The 20,924-nt window shown below is 38.5% G+C and overlaps 1 protein-coding gene across 1 annotated transcript in view; it reads left to right on the top strand.

The window, feature by feature from the left end:
* The window catches only part of RNF17 (ring finger protein 17), a 41,519-nt gene extending 20,799 nt beyond the window's left edge, over positions 1-20,720 (top strand). Inside the window, exons 17-34 of the mRNA XM_058835846.1 lie at positions 815-935; positions 1,674-1,791; positions 3,387-3,608; positions 4,544-4,694; positions 5,751-5,869; positions 6,466-6,556; positions 7,407-7,522; positions 7,839-8,140; positions 9,278-9,441; positions 10,237-10,356; positions 12,800-12,880; positions 13,553-13,678; positions 15,897-16,001; positions 16,560-16,710; positions 17,616-17,751; positions 19,076-19,265; positions 19,600-19,701; positions 20,552-20,720. Coding sequence (XP_058691829.1) covers positions 815-935; positions 1,674-1,791; positions 3,387-3,608; positions 4,544-4,694; positions 5,751-5,869; positions 6,466-6,556; positions 7,407-7,522; positions 7,839-8,140; positions 9,278-9,441; positions 10,237-10,356; positions 12,800-12,880; positions 13,553-13,678; positions 15,897-16,001; positions 16,560-16,710; positions 17,616-17,751; positions 19,076-19,265; positions 19,600-19,698 — 2,412 coding nt within the window. The 3' untranslated portion in view covers positions 19,699-19,701; positions 20,552-20,720. The remainder of the gene's footprint in view (positions 1-814; positions 936-1,673; positions 1,792-3,386; positions 3,609-4,543; positions 4,695-5,750; positions 5,870-6,465; positions 6,557-7,406; positions 7,523-7,838; positions 8,141-9,277; positions 9,442-10,236; positions 10,357-12,799; positions 12,881-13,552; positions 13,679-15,896; positions 16,002-16,559; positions 16,711-17,615; positions 17,752-19,075; positions 19,266-19,599; positions 19,702-20,551) is intronic.
* The last annotated feature ends 204 nt before the right edge of the window (positions 20,721-20,924 follow it).

The following is a 20,924-nucleotide window of genomic DNA, read 5'->3' as shown; positions in this document are numbered from 1 at the left end:
GTGTTTTGGGTGCTTATTGAAAACCCTTAGATTTATTTTTTTTATATATCTTTCAGGTGTAAATTAAATCTGATGTTGCCCTGCAGTATAAATACTGCAGAAGACATATACATACAATGTGTATGTAGCTGTGTTTTTAATTCCCTTAAATTACATTTATTTCCATAATAAGCCAAATTAATTTTTGCAGTCTTTCCCTTCTAAATTATAATCTCATAATAAGGGGATTTTTCTTAATACAGTTTTGTTTGGTTTATAGCATTTAAAATTTGGTGTTTTTTTAACTTGAGGAATGATTGGAGTGTCCCCCTTTTGACAAGGAGGAAAACTGACTGGGAATGAAAATGGCAAAGTATTTCTGTCAAATTAAAACAATGCACATAAATAGAAGTTATTTTTGACTTTGCTATTCATTTGATAGTTTTGATTACCAATCACAATTGTGCTGAACTTTGAAACTTCATTTTGTTGTTAGGTTATTTTTTTTTTAACTAGCTGAAGGCACCAGTAGGCTTTTTTTATCAATTCTGTGCAATAATCTTTACTGATCTCTGCACCAGTTCTATGCCTTATAAAGGGAGGCAAAGAGATTTAAGCTCTTTGTGTTTCAGCAAGAAGGTCTGTGAATGTGAGTTTCATGCTCAGCTGCTGGGAAGGGAGGGGTCATTTTGAACTAAATCACGTTGTGGTAATGTGGAACCAGAAGCCAAGGTTGTACTGTCTTGCACGAGTACAAAGCAAAACGATCCAGTTGTAATGAGATGATTTTGAACTGTATGTGATGCTTATTGCATTATCTTGGGTTATTCTTCAGGCAATCAGGTGTAGGCTGGCTTGCATTGAGCCATTCAAAGGGGCAAATGAGTGGAACAGAGAAGCCAAGGAAAGATTTAAAGAAATGACTGAAGATAAGCTTATGTTGTGTTCAGTTATTGGTAAGTTGCCAGTAGTGTATTCATTTCTCTTTACATATTATTAAGTTGATTCAGTATAGAAGCAATCACTTCTATATTTAAATAGTGTTTATTTGAAATGCTTGTGTTCATACCTGCTGGAGATTGCCTGGAGTACGAATATCTAAATTATGTCCTCTGATTGGAGGAGGCATAACAGATAAAACTTGAAAGAAAAGCTCTGTTCATGTCTTGTCTTACAGACCACACCAGTGTTACATGATGTAAGTATTCTGGTTATTCAGATGGGTTTGTTTCCAAAGGTACTATCTATCCATGATGTTTCCTGACATTACTGGTATCTGGGAGTATGATTGCTTCTGCTCTAAAATATTGCCAAAAAATTAAAATCATTTCAGAAAACACATATATGCCTTAGTAGGATTTTTCTCAATACCATATATTGTTCATATGTAGCTACTTACTTTTCAGCCCTTGTGGAATGATGATTTGGAACCCATTTAATAAACGGAATTATGTGTAGCAGTTGGATTTTTGTACAAAAGCATTTTGTGATTATTGGTGTATTTTAAGTTAATTTTATAGATATGTGCAAAGCTAGCCATCTGCATATTGTTGATGTTCAGAATCAATTATTTTGTACAAGAAATGTAATTTTGGAGAATTCTGTCTTTTAGTACTTTTTGTCATTCCTCTAAAACCATAGTCTTCCTACTGACATTGACTGGCACTAATTATGTTGATGTTATTCATTCACAGAAATTTTAGATAATAACATCTTATCTGTTGAACTCTTCAATGCCTCTGCTGATAACGGGAGAAAATTGAGTATTAACTGCCAGCTAGTTGAGGAGGACTTAGCATCCTACATACCTGGGTAAATACACTTATGCATAACTTTTAAAATACTTGAAAATACAAAATTTGTGTATTGAAACTGCCGGTGTTGGTGTGTCACCTCCAGGGGCTGGAATTTACCATATCTGTGATAAATTAATTTTCAAATCACATTCATCAGCTGGTGTAGAGTGTAACTGCAGTTTCATAGTTAAATTCTCAAACTAAATCTTGAATAATGTATTGAAGTTGTGTCTGTGAAAAAATTGGAGGTCAAATGTTTGCATCATACTTGCAGTGTCCCTAAGTGCCAAATCTTCCCAAGTGTTCACTGTTAAGGTTCTCATTCCCATGCAGTAAGAAAATGAATTTGTGTCTTAAACCTGTACCTAAGGTTAATCATCTACTTGAGAGATCTCTTACTAGAAAACACTTGGGTAAACAGCTGTGACAGCAACAGAAGAGTTGGGAAGACAGCAGAGTTGGGAAGTGTGGTGAGGGAGATGAGGCTGATGAGGATATAACACTGCTGCATTTAATTTGCTGGCTTTTTACCAAGATAATCGATGGGCTATATTCATGAAAATCTATAATTATTCTTTTGTTAATAATTCTTGAATACTGATGGAAATACTTCATTAAATAGGAAGTTTTCATTCTGAAAGGAAATTCCTGAATTTGCTTTTTTCAGGAGGAAGGATGTAAGTGGATTTTCTCTGGTAGCTTAGAAATGTAACTAAATCTTAGAAACGCTCTATTGTCACAGTCACCATTTTTAGTAAGATTTTTCTGTTATATAACCTGGAGAGCCAAGTTGTTTTTTCCCTGTCACAAAGGTACTTTGTGTCCCATCTGTATTTAGATGTATGCTTCCAGCCTTCAGTCAGGTATATTCCTTTAGCGTAAGTTGCTGTGTAACACTGATCCCTTGAATAAAGTGGGTTTTATGATCCCTTGCTCACTCCCCCTCCTTCAGTTGAACTGGGAAGAAAATAAAGAAACTCAAGCAAGAAAATTCATGGGTCAAAATAAAGACACAGAAATCACTTACCAAGTACTGTTGCAGGCTTGATTTTACTTAATTATTACTAATTAGCATAAAGATTTAATTACTAATTGAGGCATTGGTGCACAGAAGACAAGCATTTGTAGCACCTACCCTCGCCCATTCCCAGGGTCAAGTTTATTCCACGCTCCTCTTTCCTCTCATGCACTTAATTTACACTCAGTGCATTCAGGGAAGCAGTGAGTAGTGCAGGGAGTTGGAGTCAGGACGCAGCAGTTTAGCCGTGCTGATCCTTCCTTCTTTTCTCCTGTGCTTTAGGATGGACCCTCCACAGGCCTTTGTCCCTTATTTTGTGGGGCAAGAGGCCCACTCCAGATCTATTCTTATGATCTTGGTGTTCCCTGTGCTAGCTCTTCTGTTCCCTGGATGTTCAAGGATACCTTCTGAATGAGAATAAAAATGTTACTATCGTCAGTGTTTCAGAAGTAGCACTTAAAAATGTTTTTGTCTAAGCTGCAATTCACTTTCTTTCAAGTTGAATAATTCCTGTTATTTTGTCGTTGAGCCTTTTTCACTTTGTTTAAAATCTGTTTAAACTTTCCATTCTAATTATTTTGTGCTCTTTACAGGTACACTGAAAGAACTGAAGTAAGGCCCAGTGAAATATGGGATGATCCTCTAGAAGAAATTTCTAAAACCTCAGAAGCTTTAATTCCTATTGACACAGAACCTGTAGATGAAGGAGATATCAGATCACTCTGTAACAAGGAGTTACATGGGAGAATTAGTCATGTTGTGTCTCCTAGTAAAATTTTTGTTCAGTTGCTGTCATCAGAAAGTATACTGAAAAGGTACTAAAATTCAAAGAACTTTCCTTCAGTTAAGGTGTTCTTACTGCAGGGTGGTGAAATACAGTTAGAACAAACTCTGGTGAGAGTTGCATTTGACACAGTGTACTTCTTAAAGGACTTACTTGCCTTTGTTGAGGAAAGTATAGGAGCAGAAGAGAGATTGGCACTATATTGTGGCTTACTGAGTAGCTCTGATTCCAAATTAAGTTTCCAAATTAAATCATATTTCAAATCAGTTTTATTGTAGTAAGTATTGGGGCCTGGTGAGGGCAACACTGTCCAAAAAGATTAAATCTTCCTTCTTTTTCTTCTCTCCTTCCCATTCCCTCATTAGAAATCTGGTTAAATAAAACCTGTATCCCAAGTCTTAGAACTTAATAATAGCAGGGATTTTTTTTCAAAATGTTTCCAGTATCCTGTTAGGATGTTTAAAGAGAATTTCTAGACATGGTGTCTATCAGTCTGCCTTTGGTAGATACTTAGGTAACATTCAGGTAGTCATGCCTACTCTTAGAAGATAGTTAAAGGAGTGTGTCATGGTTTAGTGCAAGTTGTTTGTTTATTTATTTATCTTCACATCTTCTTGGTTGTAACTACCTTGAGTTCCACTTAGGTAGTCATGACATCTAGTACCACACGCTCAAGCTGTCAGGAGAAAACAGTGTCATTTTCAAATAGTGCCATACAAAGCACTCAGGGTTGCTCAGATTAAGTCCAGTGTCTAAGTTAACATGATAGCTTTACAGACTTTTAATCAGGATGCATGTGTTTTGTAACTCCCATTTCATGTATTTCTATGTCATGAAGAAAAACTGCAGTATTGTGCATCTGTTAAAACAGTAGAACTTCATTGTATGCTAGTTAAATAATGACTGAATAAGCCCTTTTTTTCTGCATTAGATTTTATCACTAGAACAGCATTTTTTTAATGTTAGTTTACAGGAGGAGATGGCTTCCATCTACAAGGAATCCCAGCCACAGTGTGTGAAGTGGGAGAGTGAAATGCACTGTGCTGTTTATGTACACGATGTGGGACAGTGGCAAAGAGGTCAGATAAGCAGGATTGTCTCTGAAACAAGTGCAGAGGTAAAGCTCTTATAACAGGGTTCATACTGTTATTTCTAAGCCTGAAAGCATTCACTGAACAAAATAAAGTCATATCTTTGTTTCTTCTGTGTTAATATTTTCTCGCAGTCTTTTGCTTCTGTTGAGAGTTTAAGTTGTGCTGTACATTGCTGCAAATCAGTTGACTGTCTTGTCAAAACTCAGGTGCCTTTAGCAGGGAATCTGGTAGTTGAGGAAGGCTCATGAGGTTGACTTTCTGTTTATTTGCCCTACCCTTTGGAAGATGGCAGAGATTTCCAAGATAAAGTCTAACAATTCATTTTAGATTCCAGAAAGTGTGTGAAAGCGGGTGTCGCAGTAATTCAAACGTAATGATCCTTGTTAAAAGATGGAGCCAGTTGAACCAAGTGCAACACCACAGGAACACAGGTAGTGCAGTTGCATGAGCCCTAAACTGATGGTGATGCACTGTGCCATGTAGCTATGACATTTTACAAATTAAGCTCACACAGCACTGCTTGAAACATGAGTTTTGTTGTACCAATTTGAAAATAATGAGCACCAGGATAAGCAATTTTGTGACTAGATACTTGTGTCTCCAAAGTAAGAGTGGCTTTTTGGTCATACAGATAACCCAGGACTGGATTGCTGTTGATTTTTTTCCCACCATTATCAGGTTGTGCCCAGGGGTTTTTTATCAGGAAGCAGAAATGGGGACTTAATGTACTTCAGGTTTGCATCACCTGCTTTCTGAGCCTAAGAGCCTTCAAACAGCGATTTAACCCCATCAGAATAAAAAGCAAGGGATGGAGGGGAGCTACTTCAGTGTTTCTTGGTTTACCAAAAAGTCAGTAAAGTTATTTAACCCCCTTTGAGCACAATTGTACAGTTTGTCCCTTGGCTATGCTGTGGTAGTTGCTTGAGTTGTGATGAAGTATTTCAGTGAAGTATTTCAAAAGGCATTTGTTGAATCCCAGTAATGTTTGGAATTTTTTAACCTCCTCAGGGATGCTTTGAATTATGATTTCTTACAGATAACAGTAAGAGAGGGGTTTTGTTGTTTCTTGCCTGTTACAGGTACTACTTTATGATTCTGGAGCTGAAAAAACAGTGGAAGTGAGCTGTCTGAGAAAACTAGAGGAAAACATGAAGACCATTAGGACATTAGCAATAGAGTGTTCACTGACAGAAATAAGGTAGTCTTTCCCTTATACTAAGTGACAGCATTGGAAACTAATAATGACTTCTTATTATTTGTTAGCACTGATTATCTAAGATTTGGATGTGGTTTTCTTTTTGAATAAAGAAATGGGGTGGTGGCTGTGATTTATTAAATAAAGGTTTGGAGTTTTTCTAAGGGTTATACTGTATAGTAGTAAAGCAGAAACTGTGCTGTAGAAATAAATAATATTTATAGGTTGAATCACAAAATAATGAACAGATTTATTTCATTGAATACTCATTTTTCCTTGGCTCAGAATTTGAGGTGAATTTGATCTCATGAAACTATGGAAAAAGGGTCTCTTCTTCTAGAGTGTTATGACAGGTGTCATAACTTCTAGAACTCATGATCCTCCTCATTTTGAAGTTTTGGGCTTGCGTTTTTTAATTTTTCCTCATGCAGAAATCCAGAAATTCATAATGATTTCATGTTACTCTTGACTGTAGTAGAGATTGTTTTAGCCAGTTTAAAAAAAAAAGTCAAGTTTTTAGTAGAGGGAAGAATTGGTGGTTATACTCAAGAGATGCCAACTTGTTTTGTACCTAGAGAGTATAATTTGTTCTGTGTTAGACCGACAGGTGGAAGCACACAGTGGACAGCAACAGTGTGTGAACGCTTATCCTATTACCTAACTGGAGCACAAGTAAAAATAGTCATACAGGTTTGTAATCAAAACCAGTGGTATTTATAAAATTTGTTACGCTTTCTGCTAATTTGGGATTTTTTTCCTGAATATTTTACCTTTCAAAATGTCATGAATAGAACTTGATTGTATAGCTGTTTGCTCTAGGGAAAAAGGTGCTGCTTCTTCTTTCTGTTTTACTTCTGTTACTCACTGGAGCGTTAGAGCAGTTGGTTACCTGGTGTGGAGAGAACTTCATCTTTGATAGATTTGGTTGCTGAAGAATAGTAGGTGTACCTTTGGGATCACTAGATGCTGACAGCCTTTATGTCAGATGAACAAGCTGCTCAGGTTCTTGATGAGAATGATTTCAGCAGCTACTATATTAGTTTTCAGGCCTCAGAGACTGAAAGAATTAATCCAGTCCTGTATGAATATCGTTAGTAATTGATCTCTTCCACAGCTTAAAAAAAAAAAAGAAAAAACAAACCAGGATTATTAGAAGAGTTTGATTTGTTCAGCATCTCTTGGCAGCTGCCAGTGGTATTTTTCAGTGTGTGTGGAAATAAAGCAGTGATGAGTGAAGTTATTTATGCATGGGTTTAAATCTCCTTCTGAAAAACAAGTGTTTGGCACTTGATTCTATTAAAAAAGCTGAGGGAAAGAGCAGTTTTTTATTCTACAACTTTTTTTAATGTCCTGTGTAGAACAATTGGTAAAATTATTGGAACTGTCATACGGATTAAATAAATTTGTGTCTTCTCATGTGGGCATCAGTTGTTCAAGCATGTTTGATTGACAGTCAGTACCAATAAAATGAAAAATATGCCTGTAGTTTAGAGGAAATGTGTATTTGTAATATGTTATCCAGCTTTCCCATTTTTTCCAGGAAAATGATGTGGGTTGTGCGTTGCCTGTGAAAATTCTTTTCAAAGATGAAACAGGAAAAATGACTGATACTTCTGAATTCCTTATTGAACAGGGTTTGGCTCTTAGAAACAGAAGGTTTGGATACTTTTTTTAATAGTCTCTCAGACTCTGATGTTCATATTTGACCAAACTTGATCAAAAAATTTGGATCATGTTCTACAGTTCTAGAAATAGAACTCCATCTTCAATGGAATTCCTTGAGTATGATGTTCCTTTTTGTATCCACAGCACATTTCAGTTCTCTTAAGTTTGTAGATGAGATGCTTGACAGTATTTTGAGATACCTTTGCCACTTCTGTGTCTTTGGTTTTCTTACTTGCATTATTATGTAGTTTTGCACTTTTCAAGTTCTTTGTCAGTTAATATATTGATATTTGATTGAATCTTCTAGAACTGGTAAAGTTGATGGGGCTTGCTTAGTCTCCACGGAGCATCTTGAAGTACATTTTGAGAATGCACAGCTGGATGGTTGCAATTCCAAAATTACATATGCAAGAAACAAGAATGTTCCAGAGGAAAATACCACTCTTTCAAAGAGTGAACAAAAGTCACTCAAAACAGACAAGCCACTGCCTCATTCAGAAATGGATGATGTATATAAATCTCCCATTTTTCCTGAAGCAAAAGTTTTCCAGGCTGTAGTGAGTTGTATTGGAAGTGATGGAACTATTTATATAATACCAAAATCATTTGGTGAGTTTACATAGAAGAAAATACATTTATGAATCTGAGTGCTCTTGGGTATCAGAGTGTATACTAGAACACCTGTCTGGTACATGTTCACTGTTCTGAAAGATTCCTCTTGGGAGGTGATATCCTTTGGTGTGAGGGGCAAGGATTCTCTCTGTCCTTAAATCAGTTTTTCTGTCCTTCCACCCTCCCAAAAGAAACCCAGAAAAAAAGAAATCCAAAAACCCAAAGCACTTGGATGGGCAGTTACTTGCCTTTCTTCTCTAGGCTGTAATGGATAATGCAGTAAGTGCTTTATTCTGTAATGTTGACTGATAATGTAGTTTACTTCAAAGTGATGGAGATACAGTCATAATGATTCTTGGAAGTTACCTTGGTTCTCAGATACTGCTGTATTTTTTTCCTTCAGTTTAAGCTCAGTATACAGTTTCTTCAGGCTGTTTATTTGCATTGTGATACATTCTATATCTCACAATGTTTTCTGTTTGTATTATTTTCTTCTGAAAGCTGCAGTGTCAGTCTTCAGTTCCATGTTAGTATATTGTACTTTAGAGAAATATTTACATATGAGGACATTAATTCTATCTTTTTTGCTCCACAAGTACATTTAACTACTAGATTATGTAAGTATTTTTATTCATAGAACTTTGAAATTCAGAGTACAGTAACTCCATTTGCACAAAAGACTCTGTATCCTTCCTGCAGTTCTTGCTGTAGGCTGTACCCACAGCAAAAGAGGCTTTTCTGGACACCTCTTCTGTGCTGTTTCATGGTGTCCTACCACTGAAACAGTGGTCTGGGAGTTGTTGTCTTGTTCATGCTTTGTTTGGCTCTGATATTAGCGCTGCCTAGGTGTCAGTTACAAAATTTATAGACTCTTGTAGAAGTTCTTCTGAGATTAGAATTCAGAATTACTAATGGCTTCAGAACTGGAAATGAATGCACTTTACTGTTTAAGTAGTAACTCATATTGAACATACATACTGTATCAGTGTTGGAAAATATATCTTGGAGAAGCACATGTGTCTTATATTTATACATGTCTTGATCTGAATCTGATGGGGTTTAATGATGGAAATATTTTGCATGAATGTTAGGGACTATTTTTAAGTTTTGTTTTTTTTCATCCTCTCTCCTAAGAAACTGCACTAACCCAGTTGATGGCTGAAATACAAAATACCTTCAAAGGCCTTGGTCTCCTTATACCCTACTGCTGGAAAAAGGGAGAAGCCTGTGTTGTAAGAGGATCAGATACTATGTGGTATCGAGCTAGAATTGTAGAAGTCAGCAGTAGTACTCTCCAGGTAAGTTTGATTGTATGAGGGGAAGGGGGGAGAATGTATGTACATCTGCATATATGTGTTTAAAAAAGGCATATCATCTAATCCTCTAAAATAAATAATGGATTTCACATTTTTTTGTTCAGCTGACCTGATTATGCAGATGTTTATTCTGCTGAAAAGTGTTGATTACTGCCCTCATTTTCACATTTATTTTAAAGATCAAATCTCTCTACCTATTTCAGTTGTCACAATTTTTCCTGTAGTTTCCTTAGCAATGATAAATTTTCTTAAGTAAAAAGCTGCACTTGATCTCCTGTAAGTAATTCTTTCTAGGTTTTTTATTTTACTGTTCTTACCATATGTAGAATGCTTTGAAAATTAAGTTTAGCATCCCATGTCTGCTCTAACCCCACCCAAAAAGTATCAGTTGTCTATTTTGAATTCTTTCTGCTGCACAGGTGTAGAGCTTCTCATTAGCAGTTAATCTTACCTAAGCTCTTGAGTCTGCTCATGATTTTTGAATGCAGATTTGCAAAATCGATCCTAGTTCACAATTTTTTTTCCTTTCAATTTTAAGCTGATGTTTGTTATTCCACAACAGGTAGGAATTCTTGCAAGAGAAGCTTTTAAACTGAATTCCTAATCTGCTGCTTTTTTAATCCTTTCTTGCTTTTCCTCTGTCATATCACCTACTTAGCATCAAACCATTAGGTTTTCTTCCCTCCATAAAAGTAGTGCTGTAAATGAACTCGTTCCCTTACTAAACTTAATGTAGAAACCAGAAATTATTTCAAGAAAGCTTTGCATTTCCTATAGGTACAGTACATAGATCATGGTTACATAGAGAGCATTCCTCAGTGTCACCTGTATCCAACTACATTTTACACCAGCATTCCTCCATTTTGCATCCCATGCCAGCTCTACAAGACTGTGCCGGTGAGTAATGGCACATCTGTGTGTTAGTAGGTGTTACTCAAATCAATACCCTGCTTAGTCAGAAAGGTTGAGAATAGTTGCTGGTGTCTTCTCTTGCCTGCAAGGATTCAGAGGAGAGATCATGAGGATTGTTTCATCAGGTCTGTATCAGGACCCAACAGATTTGCTTTATGAGGAGACCATGCTTGAAAGGTTGCTGTCTGTGGAGTTAAACCTTTGTGAGACAGGACACTGCAGGGTTGGCAGAGGGGTACTCTGAAATGGTAATTCATTTTGCAATGGCAGCAACAAAAAGTAAGTGCTGGACTTCTTGATGCAGAATGCCCAGACAATCTGAAATTTTGCAGTCCTGCAAAACTGTGTTTCTAACATTCAGAACTTGGCTGTGTAGGAAACTACCTAAACTAATACAGGAGAATTGTTTTAGGGGTTTTTGTCAGTAAGTAATTGGTATGTAAATAACACCTTCACATACCACCACACCTTGCTTACTCTGAATGGTGCACTTAGTAAAAGTTAATTACTGGAATAACCAGCTTGCTTTTATTGCTGGAAGCAGTTAAACTGATAGAGTAAGGAAGGTTGCCGCCCCAGCAGGGGCAGTGGGGTGCCTGCAATATGTGGGGCAGGGACGGGCAGCAGACCTGCCAGGGAAGTGTAGCATGCCCAGGTAGGAAACCTCCTGTAGCAGGTGGTGAGAGGGCTGTGTAGCATGAGGGAGGCTGAGGAGGAGTTGGGGAGCTGATTCCAAGTGCAGTCTGCAGTGGACCTGCAGCCAAACAGCCAGAAACCCTCCCAGCAGCACGGGTAGAAGAGAGAAGGGGCAATACAATAATGCAGAAGAATGAAAGCTTGCAATGGCAAGAACCTGCAAGAAGAAGAGATTTTCCCTAGAGTGTGAGGTGCACTTGCAGCACTGCTTCATCACTCTGCAAGCTGCTGCTGAGGACAAAGCCAGGAGAGAGGCTGGGGCTGAGCAGGGGAGCTCCCTACATAACCCCTAGTGCAGCTGACAAAAGGCAGTGGGTGACAGAGTGGGTTCTCCCTTTAGAGAGGTTCTGAGGAACCCTGTGCTGACCTGACACTCTCTAGAGAGTGCTCCTGCCTGTTTGTATCTGGGACATTGCTGAGAGGCTGCCAGGCCCTGCAGAGTCCACTTACTGTTACCCACTGCAAGAGTTACCTCTTCCTCTTAGCACCAGTGGTACTCCTCAGACTGCTCCTGGCTGTATCCGCAGGGGTTGGCAATCCCAAGAGTGTTTGTAAGGATCTGTGGTCTGCTGGTTGTTTTTTCATCAGTCCTGTCTGTCAGAGGGAAGGTATTTGAAAGGTGCAGTCCAGTCTGGTGAGTTAAGAAATGATTACAGGACTGTTCCCACAGCCTCCCAGGTGGTTGGGCTGCTTGGATGATGGCACTCACCTTGAGGAATCTGGTCTGCTGGGGTGCTGTGGGGCCCACCTCTCAGAGAAGAGGAAGAGCATCTTTGATCCATAGGCATGCCAATCCTGGAGAGACATCTCAGGTCAGCAGGAGTGTGCCTGAAGAGCAGCACCTGTGGGAGCATGTCCAGGGAAGGGCGATGAAGATCAGAGGGCTGGAGCACCTCTCCTGTGAAGACAGGTTGAGAGAGTTGGGGCTGTTCACTCTGGAGAACAGAAGGCTCCAGCCTGGAAACCTTCAGCACCCTCCAGTACCTAAAGGGGGCTACAAGAGAGCTGGGGAGGGTCTCCTTACAAGGTCATGGAGTGATAGGATAAGTGGGAGTATCTTCAAGCTCACAGAGGGCAGGTTTTGATTTGATACTAGCAAGAAAATTTTTGCTACAAGGGTAGCAAGACATGGGAACAGGCTTCTCAGGGATGTTGTTGATGCCTCGTCCCCAAAGTGTTCAAGGCCAGGTTGGAGAGAGCTTGGAGCAACCTGGTCTAGTGGATGGTGCCCCTGCCCATGGCAGGAGGGTTGAAACTCAATCTTTAAGGTCCTTTCCAACCCAAACTAGACTATGGTTCTATGAAAGACAGGCTTGTAAGCATACAGGTTGGAAAGCAGATACAGCAGAGAATAAAAAGTATTTAAGGTATTCTGTGTTTTGTTATGCAGTATCTTAGATTCTGTAATTCTTTGGATTATGCTTAGGATAATTTTGTACGCATAAATTATTGTGTACATGATATTGGTTAGATTTGCAAAGCAGCATCTCTTTCTAAGCCATTTCAGGATCTGAAAATTGTGGGTTGCATTGTCACATAAATTTTAATGCACCAAATAGCAGATAGCATTTAAATCATTGTAGACAAATCAAACTAATGATGTATGTTTTCCAAGTCAGATTTTTTTTTTTTTCTTTTAATGATAGTCATGTATTATCATCTACCCCAAGAACAGGAAGAATATTGCTTGTTAGCATCTTAATGTGTGGGTTTCTTGCTTTTCTCTAAATAGATTGGAAATTTTTGGCAGCAGGATGCAGTGGATTACCTTCAAGAACTTCTGAAAAATGAAGAGGTTGAAATTCATGTTGAGGTAGCCTAATTCATTCACAAATGTGGAATGAAGCAAAGTTTTTGTTGTCTTCCTTTTAACTGGCATTAAGAATGGTACATGAAGGAGTATAGCAGTAAATGTATTTCTTAGACAAAACAGAAAACACAACTAAACTTCCTTCTCCCATGACTTTACCTTTATTATAGTTTTCAGGTCTTAAATATGTCCATTGGAGTTAGTGCTGTTTTTAACCTGTTCATACTGAGTTGTCGTTCTGCCAAGTAACCTACTTATCAGCAGCATAAATGGTTGTAAATTCTATTTTAAGTGATAAAATTCTGACATAATTAAGTATGGATGTGCGTAAATTTATTTACTAAAATAAAATTTATTTATTAAAATTATAGGGGAACACATAATCTGTAAAAAGCTGCCTGAAAACAAGCCAGTTTAATGATAAATTGTGAAGGGGAAGGGTTTGAGTGTGCAAACCTGGGATAATATTTTAGTGTTAGAATAAGCAATTGGTGCGGCCATATCAGAAAGAGAGATACTTCCTTTTGTTTTATAACTGATATTAATAGGCATCTCAGTCTTGTATCTCTGAGTGTTAAGCATATCAGCATGAGAGGTTTGAATTTTTTGGTTATTATTTCTATAGCTTCAGTCCCAGTTTTACTATCACAGTCCTGTTTTGTCCTGTGTAAATAGGAATTACCAGATAACCCATGGGGCAAGTTGTCCATCAGCCTGTATTTTGGGGGGATGTCACTTTCATCCTTCATGGCGTACCAGAAGTACTGTGTTGCTGAAGATTGCCAGGACATACAAAAGCTGGTGAGACACACGTGTCTGTGTGTGTTTGTCCCTTTTGCTGTTCTAACATTGGAAAGATTATTCAGTTGCTTGTTGTAACCTTGGAGGATTTGTTATTTTTTTAGTATTTCTGTGTGGTTTTGTGCTGTAAGCAGCAGTAGGACCAAGCACACAGGTCTGCAGCACAGCACAGGGAGCTACAATGTGCTGATAAGACTCTTGGAACAGCGAATTGCCAAGAGTTTGTTCAAGGATTGTAATGAAAACAGATTTTTGCACTTCTGCTTAAAGTCCAACTATTTTTTTTGTTCCTCTGAAACACAAAGAGTAGGGTAATACTCTTATCACTTGAAGGGATTATTCATAGAAATATATGCAAGGATGGAGTAAATTAAGTAAAGTGTTTCATCATAAATCCAGTGATTTATAGGGGAGTTTAGAAACATTTATTCCAAGAGTCTAGGACACTTACCTGATGTTCTTTAGAGGAGAATTGAAGTTTCCATCTAATTTCATTGTCTTAACACAAAAAAACCCATACATAAGTAATTTCTATTTTAATTTTTTTGTTTCTTGAAATCTGAGGTTAAGACTTTGTATAGACATTTTTCTCTTAATTCTCTTACAGTCTGCCAGTGTACTTTTCTTTCCAACATTCATCTTTGCTTCAGAAAATAATTTTCCAGTACAGAGTCTGCTGCTGTCACTGCTGGTGCAAGGCTCGAGTTTCCTGGCAGTGGGCTCATGATGCAGTTAGAAAATTCCCTCAGTTTATATTAGAACTGAATAACATGGAAAACCTAATTGTAAATCAGTCTCTTATTGCATTTTCATAAAATCAGCACGACGCAGCTTTCAGCAAACTAAATATAGATTTGGAAATGAGATTTGTACCTTTAACATGAAAATTAAATTTGAAAAACAAAAATAAAGCTGTGTAAAGAAGGTTGTGAGCAAGAAGCATTCAGAATGCCTGAAGTGCTTTCCTCAAGGAATTAATAGCATTAAGCAGATCCATTCCAGGAGTAAGTGACTTTGTAAGAAAATGAGCATCAGAAGTGTTCAGTTGTAGACCAGAAAAGAAGCAAGGCATCGAGCTGCACTTCAAAAATAGCAGAAGTGGGAAGCAGGCAGCTCTGAACACATTCAAATGCAATCAGTTCTGGTTTTAGCTGTAGAGACTCAGCAGCCATGCTCACAAGACAGCTAAAGTGCATTTTTTAAGGACTTTATTCTATTTTGCGAGCCTCGCGGCTGCTGGCAGTGGCTTTTGCAGAGCTCGCTGTACCCATTGCTGCAGTGCTGCATCACTGTCTTTGAGATGCAGTTGTGTTGAGCTACGCTGATGAGTTTAGGAGCTGGGCTTTGTTGCCATATGGCAATCCTAGCTTAGGCATTAGCCTGAAAGGTTCTTGGTAGGGCAGTAGAATGTTGGAGAATGTATCAGAACCTCCAAGTGTGCTGAGATTTACAGCAGTGATTCATTCCAGGTGTGTGTGTCCAAGTGTAGTCAGGTGGCTCCTGACTCAGAGTGCTCCTGATAGTTTTGCAGAAATCTGGCATTCAGTTTATTTGTATCTATGATTTAGTCAGACATCCTTTCTTTACTTGTAGGAGTACATACTTTGAATGGACAAAGTTATTTTTTCCTAGTTAAAGTTTGAGGAACATCATAATTTTTTATACTGCATCCTCTGTCAGATCCTGCAGGGGAGAGAAAGGGTCATAATTTATTGTTTCATTTTCCAGTTACGGATGTTGCTTCTACTTTTCTCAGGGCATGATGAAAAGTGTTCAAGTAAATGTGTAAAAATGTATTTTCAAGAGATAGTACATTTTGCTACACATCGTGTTTTAAGTTAGAGATAATAGGTCTCTGCATGACCTATGATCCAGCTGAGCTGTGTGCCATATATCCTTCTAAAAGTGTAAATTTTTTAAATTACATTTAATTTAATGCACTAGGGTTTATTTTGTGGTGAACCAAATGCAGTAATGACATGTAGAATACAAGCTGTAAAATGCATGGTTCTAAAAGAAGATACACTGGACAACACCTGTGCTGCTGAGAAAAGTCTCTATCTGTACATTGCAATGTTGGGTTTTTTCCATCAGGGACACACTGCTTTTTTTTTATTATTGCCTTCTTAGGTAACCCCTTTGAGCCAGAAGTCATACCTAAGTTAGTTTCTATTTTGTTAATCAATTTGATGCTCAGCTGAAGTCTGTCTTGGTCTAGGGGGTATTTGAAGGAGACCTTTCGCCTTCGTACCTGCTGCAGCCACTGCCTGTTCCGGGAGAAACCTTTCCTGTCACAGTTACCCACTTGGTGTCCCCTAAGGAGGTAAGTGTGTCTGGTCAGCATCTCACGTGCTGCAGTCCCATAGAGCTGGTGAAAAGGAAATCACAGCTGGTAGTCTTAGAGCGTTAGAGGCTACAGAATGGTCCTGAGCTATTGGGGCAGGGGGTTGTGTGGGGCAGCTCTCTGAATTAACTCATTTGACATAACCTCATAGGTGGGGGCAGTGAAACACTAATCATTTCTCTAGAAAAATGTATTTAAAGAATTAACACTACTGCAGTCTGGTACTTAGCTTTTTTATTAAGAAAATAGGTCATTGGATTTTAATGTGGCAGAGCAGTAGCGAATTCTGTGTAAGCCCACACAACTACCTGGAGTTCTGCCCCATCTCCCAGGCAAAAGGCAGAATGTCCTGTGCATTGATCAGATAAAAGATTCCTACATGTACTTTGAATGTTGAATGATGAAACAGAGAAGAAAGGGGAGGTGCTGAACCTTTTAAAGGTGGGATTTGGATTAAAAGTAATCTTCTAATAATGGTTGGAATTCCTAGTTTCTAAACTGCAAAAATAGTAACATCAGAGCCTTTTCTTTGAATAGGCTTATATTTGTCTTGGTTCTGCTGGGAACCTTACTAAGCACTCTGCCACAGAGAGAGCTGCCAGCCATGACTCAGAGAACCTTACTAAAGCCCTGAAGTGGTGCAATAAAATTGTAAAGACTCTTCCTCATCTAACAAACTTCAAAAAAGGTACGTTGTGTGTTTATTTTCCCTGTTGTTTCATGTGGATATTCAGAAAGCCTGAGTTTCCTTTTCTATTTCTATGTATCTTTTTTAAATAAACATTTTGGAGAGTAAGGGGTAACATCACACTACAATTACATGATACACTATAATAGGTTTTTACTCTTCATTAAATTGATGCTTTTGTGTCATTCTACTCCACTGGAAAAGGATGGACAGAAGTCAGACTCCTGATGCCTGTTAGATTATGAGCTGACTTTAGATCCTATTTGTCAGTAATAAAACTTTTCCCTAAAGACATCTGTCACTGAAATATGAAAATTTTATTAAGCATTCAAAAGACAAAAGTTATGTACAGAAAATCATGCTATAAAGGTTTAGAAGTTGTGTGAGCCCAAAGGAGCACCAGTTTAATATCCAGAGCTGTTGGGCCTAAACTAACACAAGTATGGCTGTCTAAAACCTGGTGAAGAAAAACAGTTCTCCCTCGTACTTGATTCTGCCAACTCATAAAGCTGTGGTGAGATTTTCGGCATTATCTGCCTCCTGTCTTCCAGACCTGTGTCTATTGACTTGGAGATCAATCTGTTTACTAACTGGATTGTGCAGATGAGTCCAAGTTGCAAAGTTGGAACGTAAAACTCTTTGGATCACTGTCTTTTCACCAAGCAATTTGCTGTTATTTCTCACCATTGCCATGTGATGTAGAGAAACTTGACTTAAATTGCATCGTATTAATTGGAGCGGAGTTCAGAGATAATTGGAGGATGCATGGAACAAAATCATAGGACAGTTTTGATTAGGAAGAGGAGACTTAATCTTGGTCACAAAGTAAAGTGGATTTTCAAGTTTGTACTGCACTGAGCCCTGTGGGGTATTATGATGGTTTTGATTTTTTCGTTCTTTTACAGAACTACCTTGCCTTGCAGAGTATGTGGATGGTTTATGGTATAGAGCAAAGCTCCTCTCCGTTGCACAGCTTGTCCCTGTTCAGATTCTGGTTCAGTTTGTTGACTATGGTACTTACTTAGTTGCCCCAACAAGCAGGTAAATAAGTAAGAAAAAATGCATGTAAAATGTCTGTGTGTGTGTATGTATGTATACACTTAGATCATAAAGTATGTACTTACAAATAAATATATGTATGTTATTTTATATAACTACATATATATATTCTTTACCATAATTTACTATTCAATTTCATTTAAAGTGGTTTGGCTGGTTAAATAATTTGTCTGCAGGGTGTGGGGTTTGTGCACCTGTTTCTCCACTTCAGGTTGTTCTGAGAAGCCCATTATTATAATATCAGGTTTCTTCATTATCTGTGGTTACTTAACCTATGAGTGGGCTCAGGTTAGTCTGCTTCTGCATCTGAGAACCTTACTCAAAACAAGGGCTGAGCACTTCAGGTGTACAAACAAATCCCAATCCTGTGTGACTGTAGTCTACAGAAAAGACATCTGGGGAATAAAGAAAAGGGGTAAGGGAGTATCTGAGTGGGACACACCCTGCTCTGCCTCTGTGGAAAATGGAAGTGTAAATCCCTGTTCTGTGCAGTTCTGAGATGCTCTGGACTGCTCCTGTGCTGACACAGATGTCAGCTGAGTGTCTCAAACATCCCAGGCTTTTAGGGGCTCCCTAAGTCTGAGTTTTTCATACAAATACATTTATATATCTATGGATGATACATAGTACTACAGTGCATATATAGAACCTATATATAGTACATATATACACACACACATATACACACACAGATATGTGCTCCTTAATCACAATGACTTGCTCTCAAGCTTATTGTGGAATGTACACTTCCTTGCTGAAGATTATGCAAAAAATGGGGATTTGAACAGATTTTGTGCTTTATGGTCTGTTAGAGTCTTGGGAGACAGTGTCTTCCATTTCAGAGTTGCATTTCCTACTCTGCTTCCCCATTCCCTTGCTTCTGGAATAGAAAGATAAAGAATGGGGAGTTGATAATGTAAACCCCAGGTACCTATTTCCAGTAGTGTGTCTAGAGCACATTCAGGTGTGAAGCATTTGGACCACAGAGGTTTGTGGTGCTGCATTGTGATGATTCGCACTTGGATTCCTGTGCTCTGATCCGTGCTCTTGGGGAGGGGTCTCTGATCCTGGGCTGCTTTTTGATAGTTCTGTGCTAAGTCCTTCAGAGGGCCCTAGCCCTGTCTGAAGAATTGTTGGGTCTGATGTTGGCGTGTTCCCATAGAGCAGGCACTCTCTACAGGTGAGTAGTCCTCGTTCCAGTCCTGGTTCCCACACCATAAAAGTGCTGCATGAGCCACTCAGCCATCCTGATGTCCTTCCGGGCAGGTGGATTGCTGTGGGCAAGCACTTCTCATTTCGGTTTCAGGTTGCGTCACATACCTTGTCATCTGCTGAAGTATCCAGTTCAAGCAGTACGAGTTCTGTTGGCAGGATTTAGACCTGCTTCAGATGACAAAAATGTGGAGAGAATTCCTTACTCCCCAGAGTGGAGCCTGAAAGCACTGTGGACCATGGTGGACTGTGTTGAAGGAAAGCGTCTCTCTGCTTCCATACTTGTAAGAAATGCTTATTTATTTTTTTTTTCCTAGTTCTTGCTGAGCCTAAAATTCTTACTTGCTTACTTATTCTTCATTTTACTGTGAACCTTCATAGTTTAAAATTGAAAACCATTTACTGTGAAGGAATTTTGCTAAGAGAAAATGGTGTGGTGTTCCTAATTCTGCAAAGTTTCTGAGCATTCCTGTTATTTTGAAACCAGTTTTCTTTACTTAAAAACAGAGGTATCCTTTTTATATTCATAGTTCCATTTAGACAGTGAGTGCAACCAGTAAAATCTTCTAGTATCAGTTTGAGATTTTAATCTGTAACTGTAACACTGTAAACTTTCAGACTGTTTCACCAGAGGTTACCATTTCTTTGTATGGAGATGACAAAAATCTGGTTCATCTAAAGCTGATAGAAATGGGTCTTGCAGAATTGGATGAGTGACACGTAAGTACAGCGATCATGAACTACAAATTCATACCATGGGGGAGGGATGATTTCAGAAGTTTTAAGCAAAGCATGACGTGCCAGAGATGTGGACAACTAGAGTTTATTTTTTAAAAAATCCCTTCTATCCACACATCCATTCTATTAGTAAAGTAGTTAATGTAAAACCAAAAGCTGTTAAAAATTAACTTCTTTACACGCCGTGACTGAAACCCCGCAGTTTTAAGAACTTACAGACACTGAAACAAAGAACACTAGGGTGGTATAACATAAAGAGCTGCTGCCAACACATGAAGAAGGCAACTTGCAGATGTGGCAGTGTACTCTGCCTGAACAATCAAAACCAATCTTCTTTATTTTCTGCTTTTAATCTTTATCAGGTGCTGGTGGTTCTTGGTGGTTGCCCAGGCAAACATCCATGATAGCATACTGGTGTCCACATGTCTAGATAAACATGGAATATTTTTAATGAAGAGCTTTATACTATGTGTTATCCATGGGGAATACCAGAGACTTGGATTTTCACATTTCTTTGCCAACAGTGTTACATCATATTTTGCCTTCCTATTTAATAAGCACTCTTCTAGCAGATGTGAACAGATGATGTTCCTAACACTTTCTAATATTGAAATAGTGAAACTACGTATCCACATCTCAATCTTTTCTGGCCTTGGACCTTTAAGTATTGTTCCCTGATACCCTTTTCATAGGAGTAGATGGAACTAATGCATAATGGTAAAGAATTAGATCAAAACCTGATGCTGGGACATTTGTTCTAGTATCTTGTTTGAAGACTTGGAGGGAAGATGATAGTTTCTTTATTGTGACATAAGTCTTGTTTGTGTTTCAGGTTTATTCGGTGACAGTCATCTCCACGCAGCACCAGATAGGGAGCAAACCACTGGGGCTGCATTACTGTCTTTGTTCTGAAACACATTTGCATTGTTGCTGGTTTCTGTTTTCACTTTCTGATGGTGTTACACCTCTTTCACTTCAGAGTTTGGGAATAAACAGTTTGGTCAGCATGCAACTGAAGGCTTGTTTTCCTTTACTGCTATAGTATGTGAGGTCTCTTTGGGTGTCTCTTTATTTTACTAAATCCTTTACCTGTAAAGCTCAGCCCCTCCCAGTCTCTCCAGGGAGCGCTTTGTCTAGATTATCCAGGAATATGATGAAGACTCCACAACCTCTCCAAGCAGCCAGTTCCAGGGCTCAGTCACCCT

This window comes from Poecile atricapillus, chromosome 1 (assembly GCF_030490865.1).
Source record: "Poecile atricapillus isolate bPoeAtr1 chromosome 1, bPoeAtr1.hap1, whole genome shotgun sequence".
In the NCBI taxonomy this organism is placed as follows: Eukaryota; Metazoa; Chordata; class Aves; order Passeriformes; family Paridae; genus Poecile; species Poecile atricapillus.
Note: the sequence above shows the minus strand (reverse complement) of the source record. Positions and strands in the feature narration are given on the sequence as shown.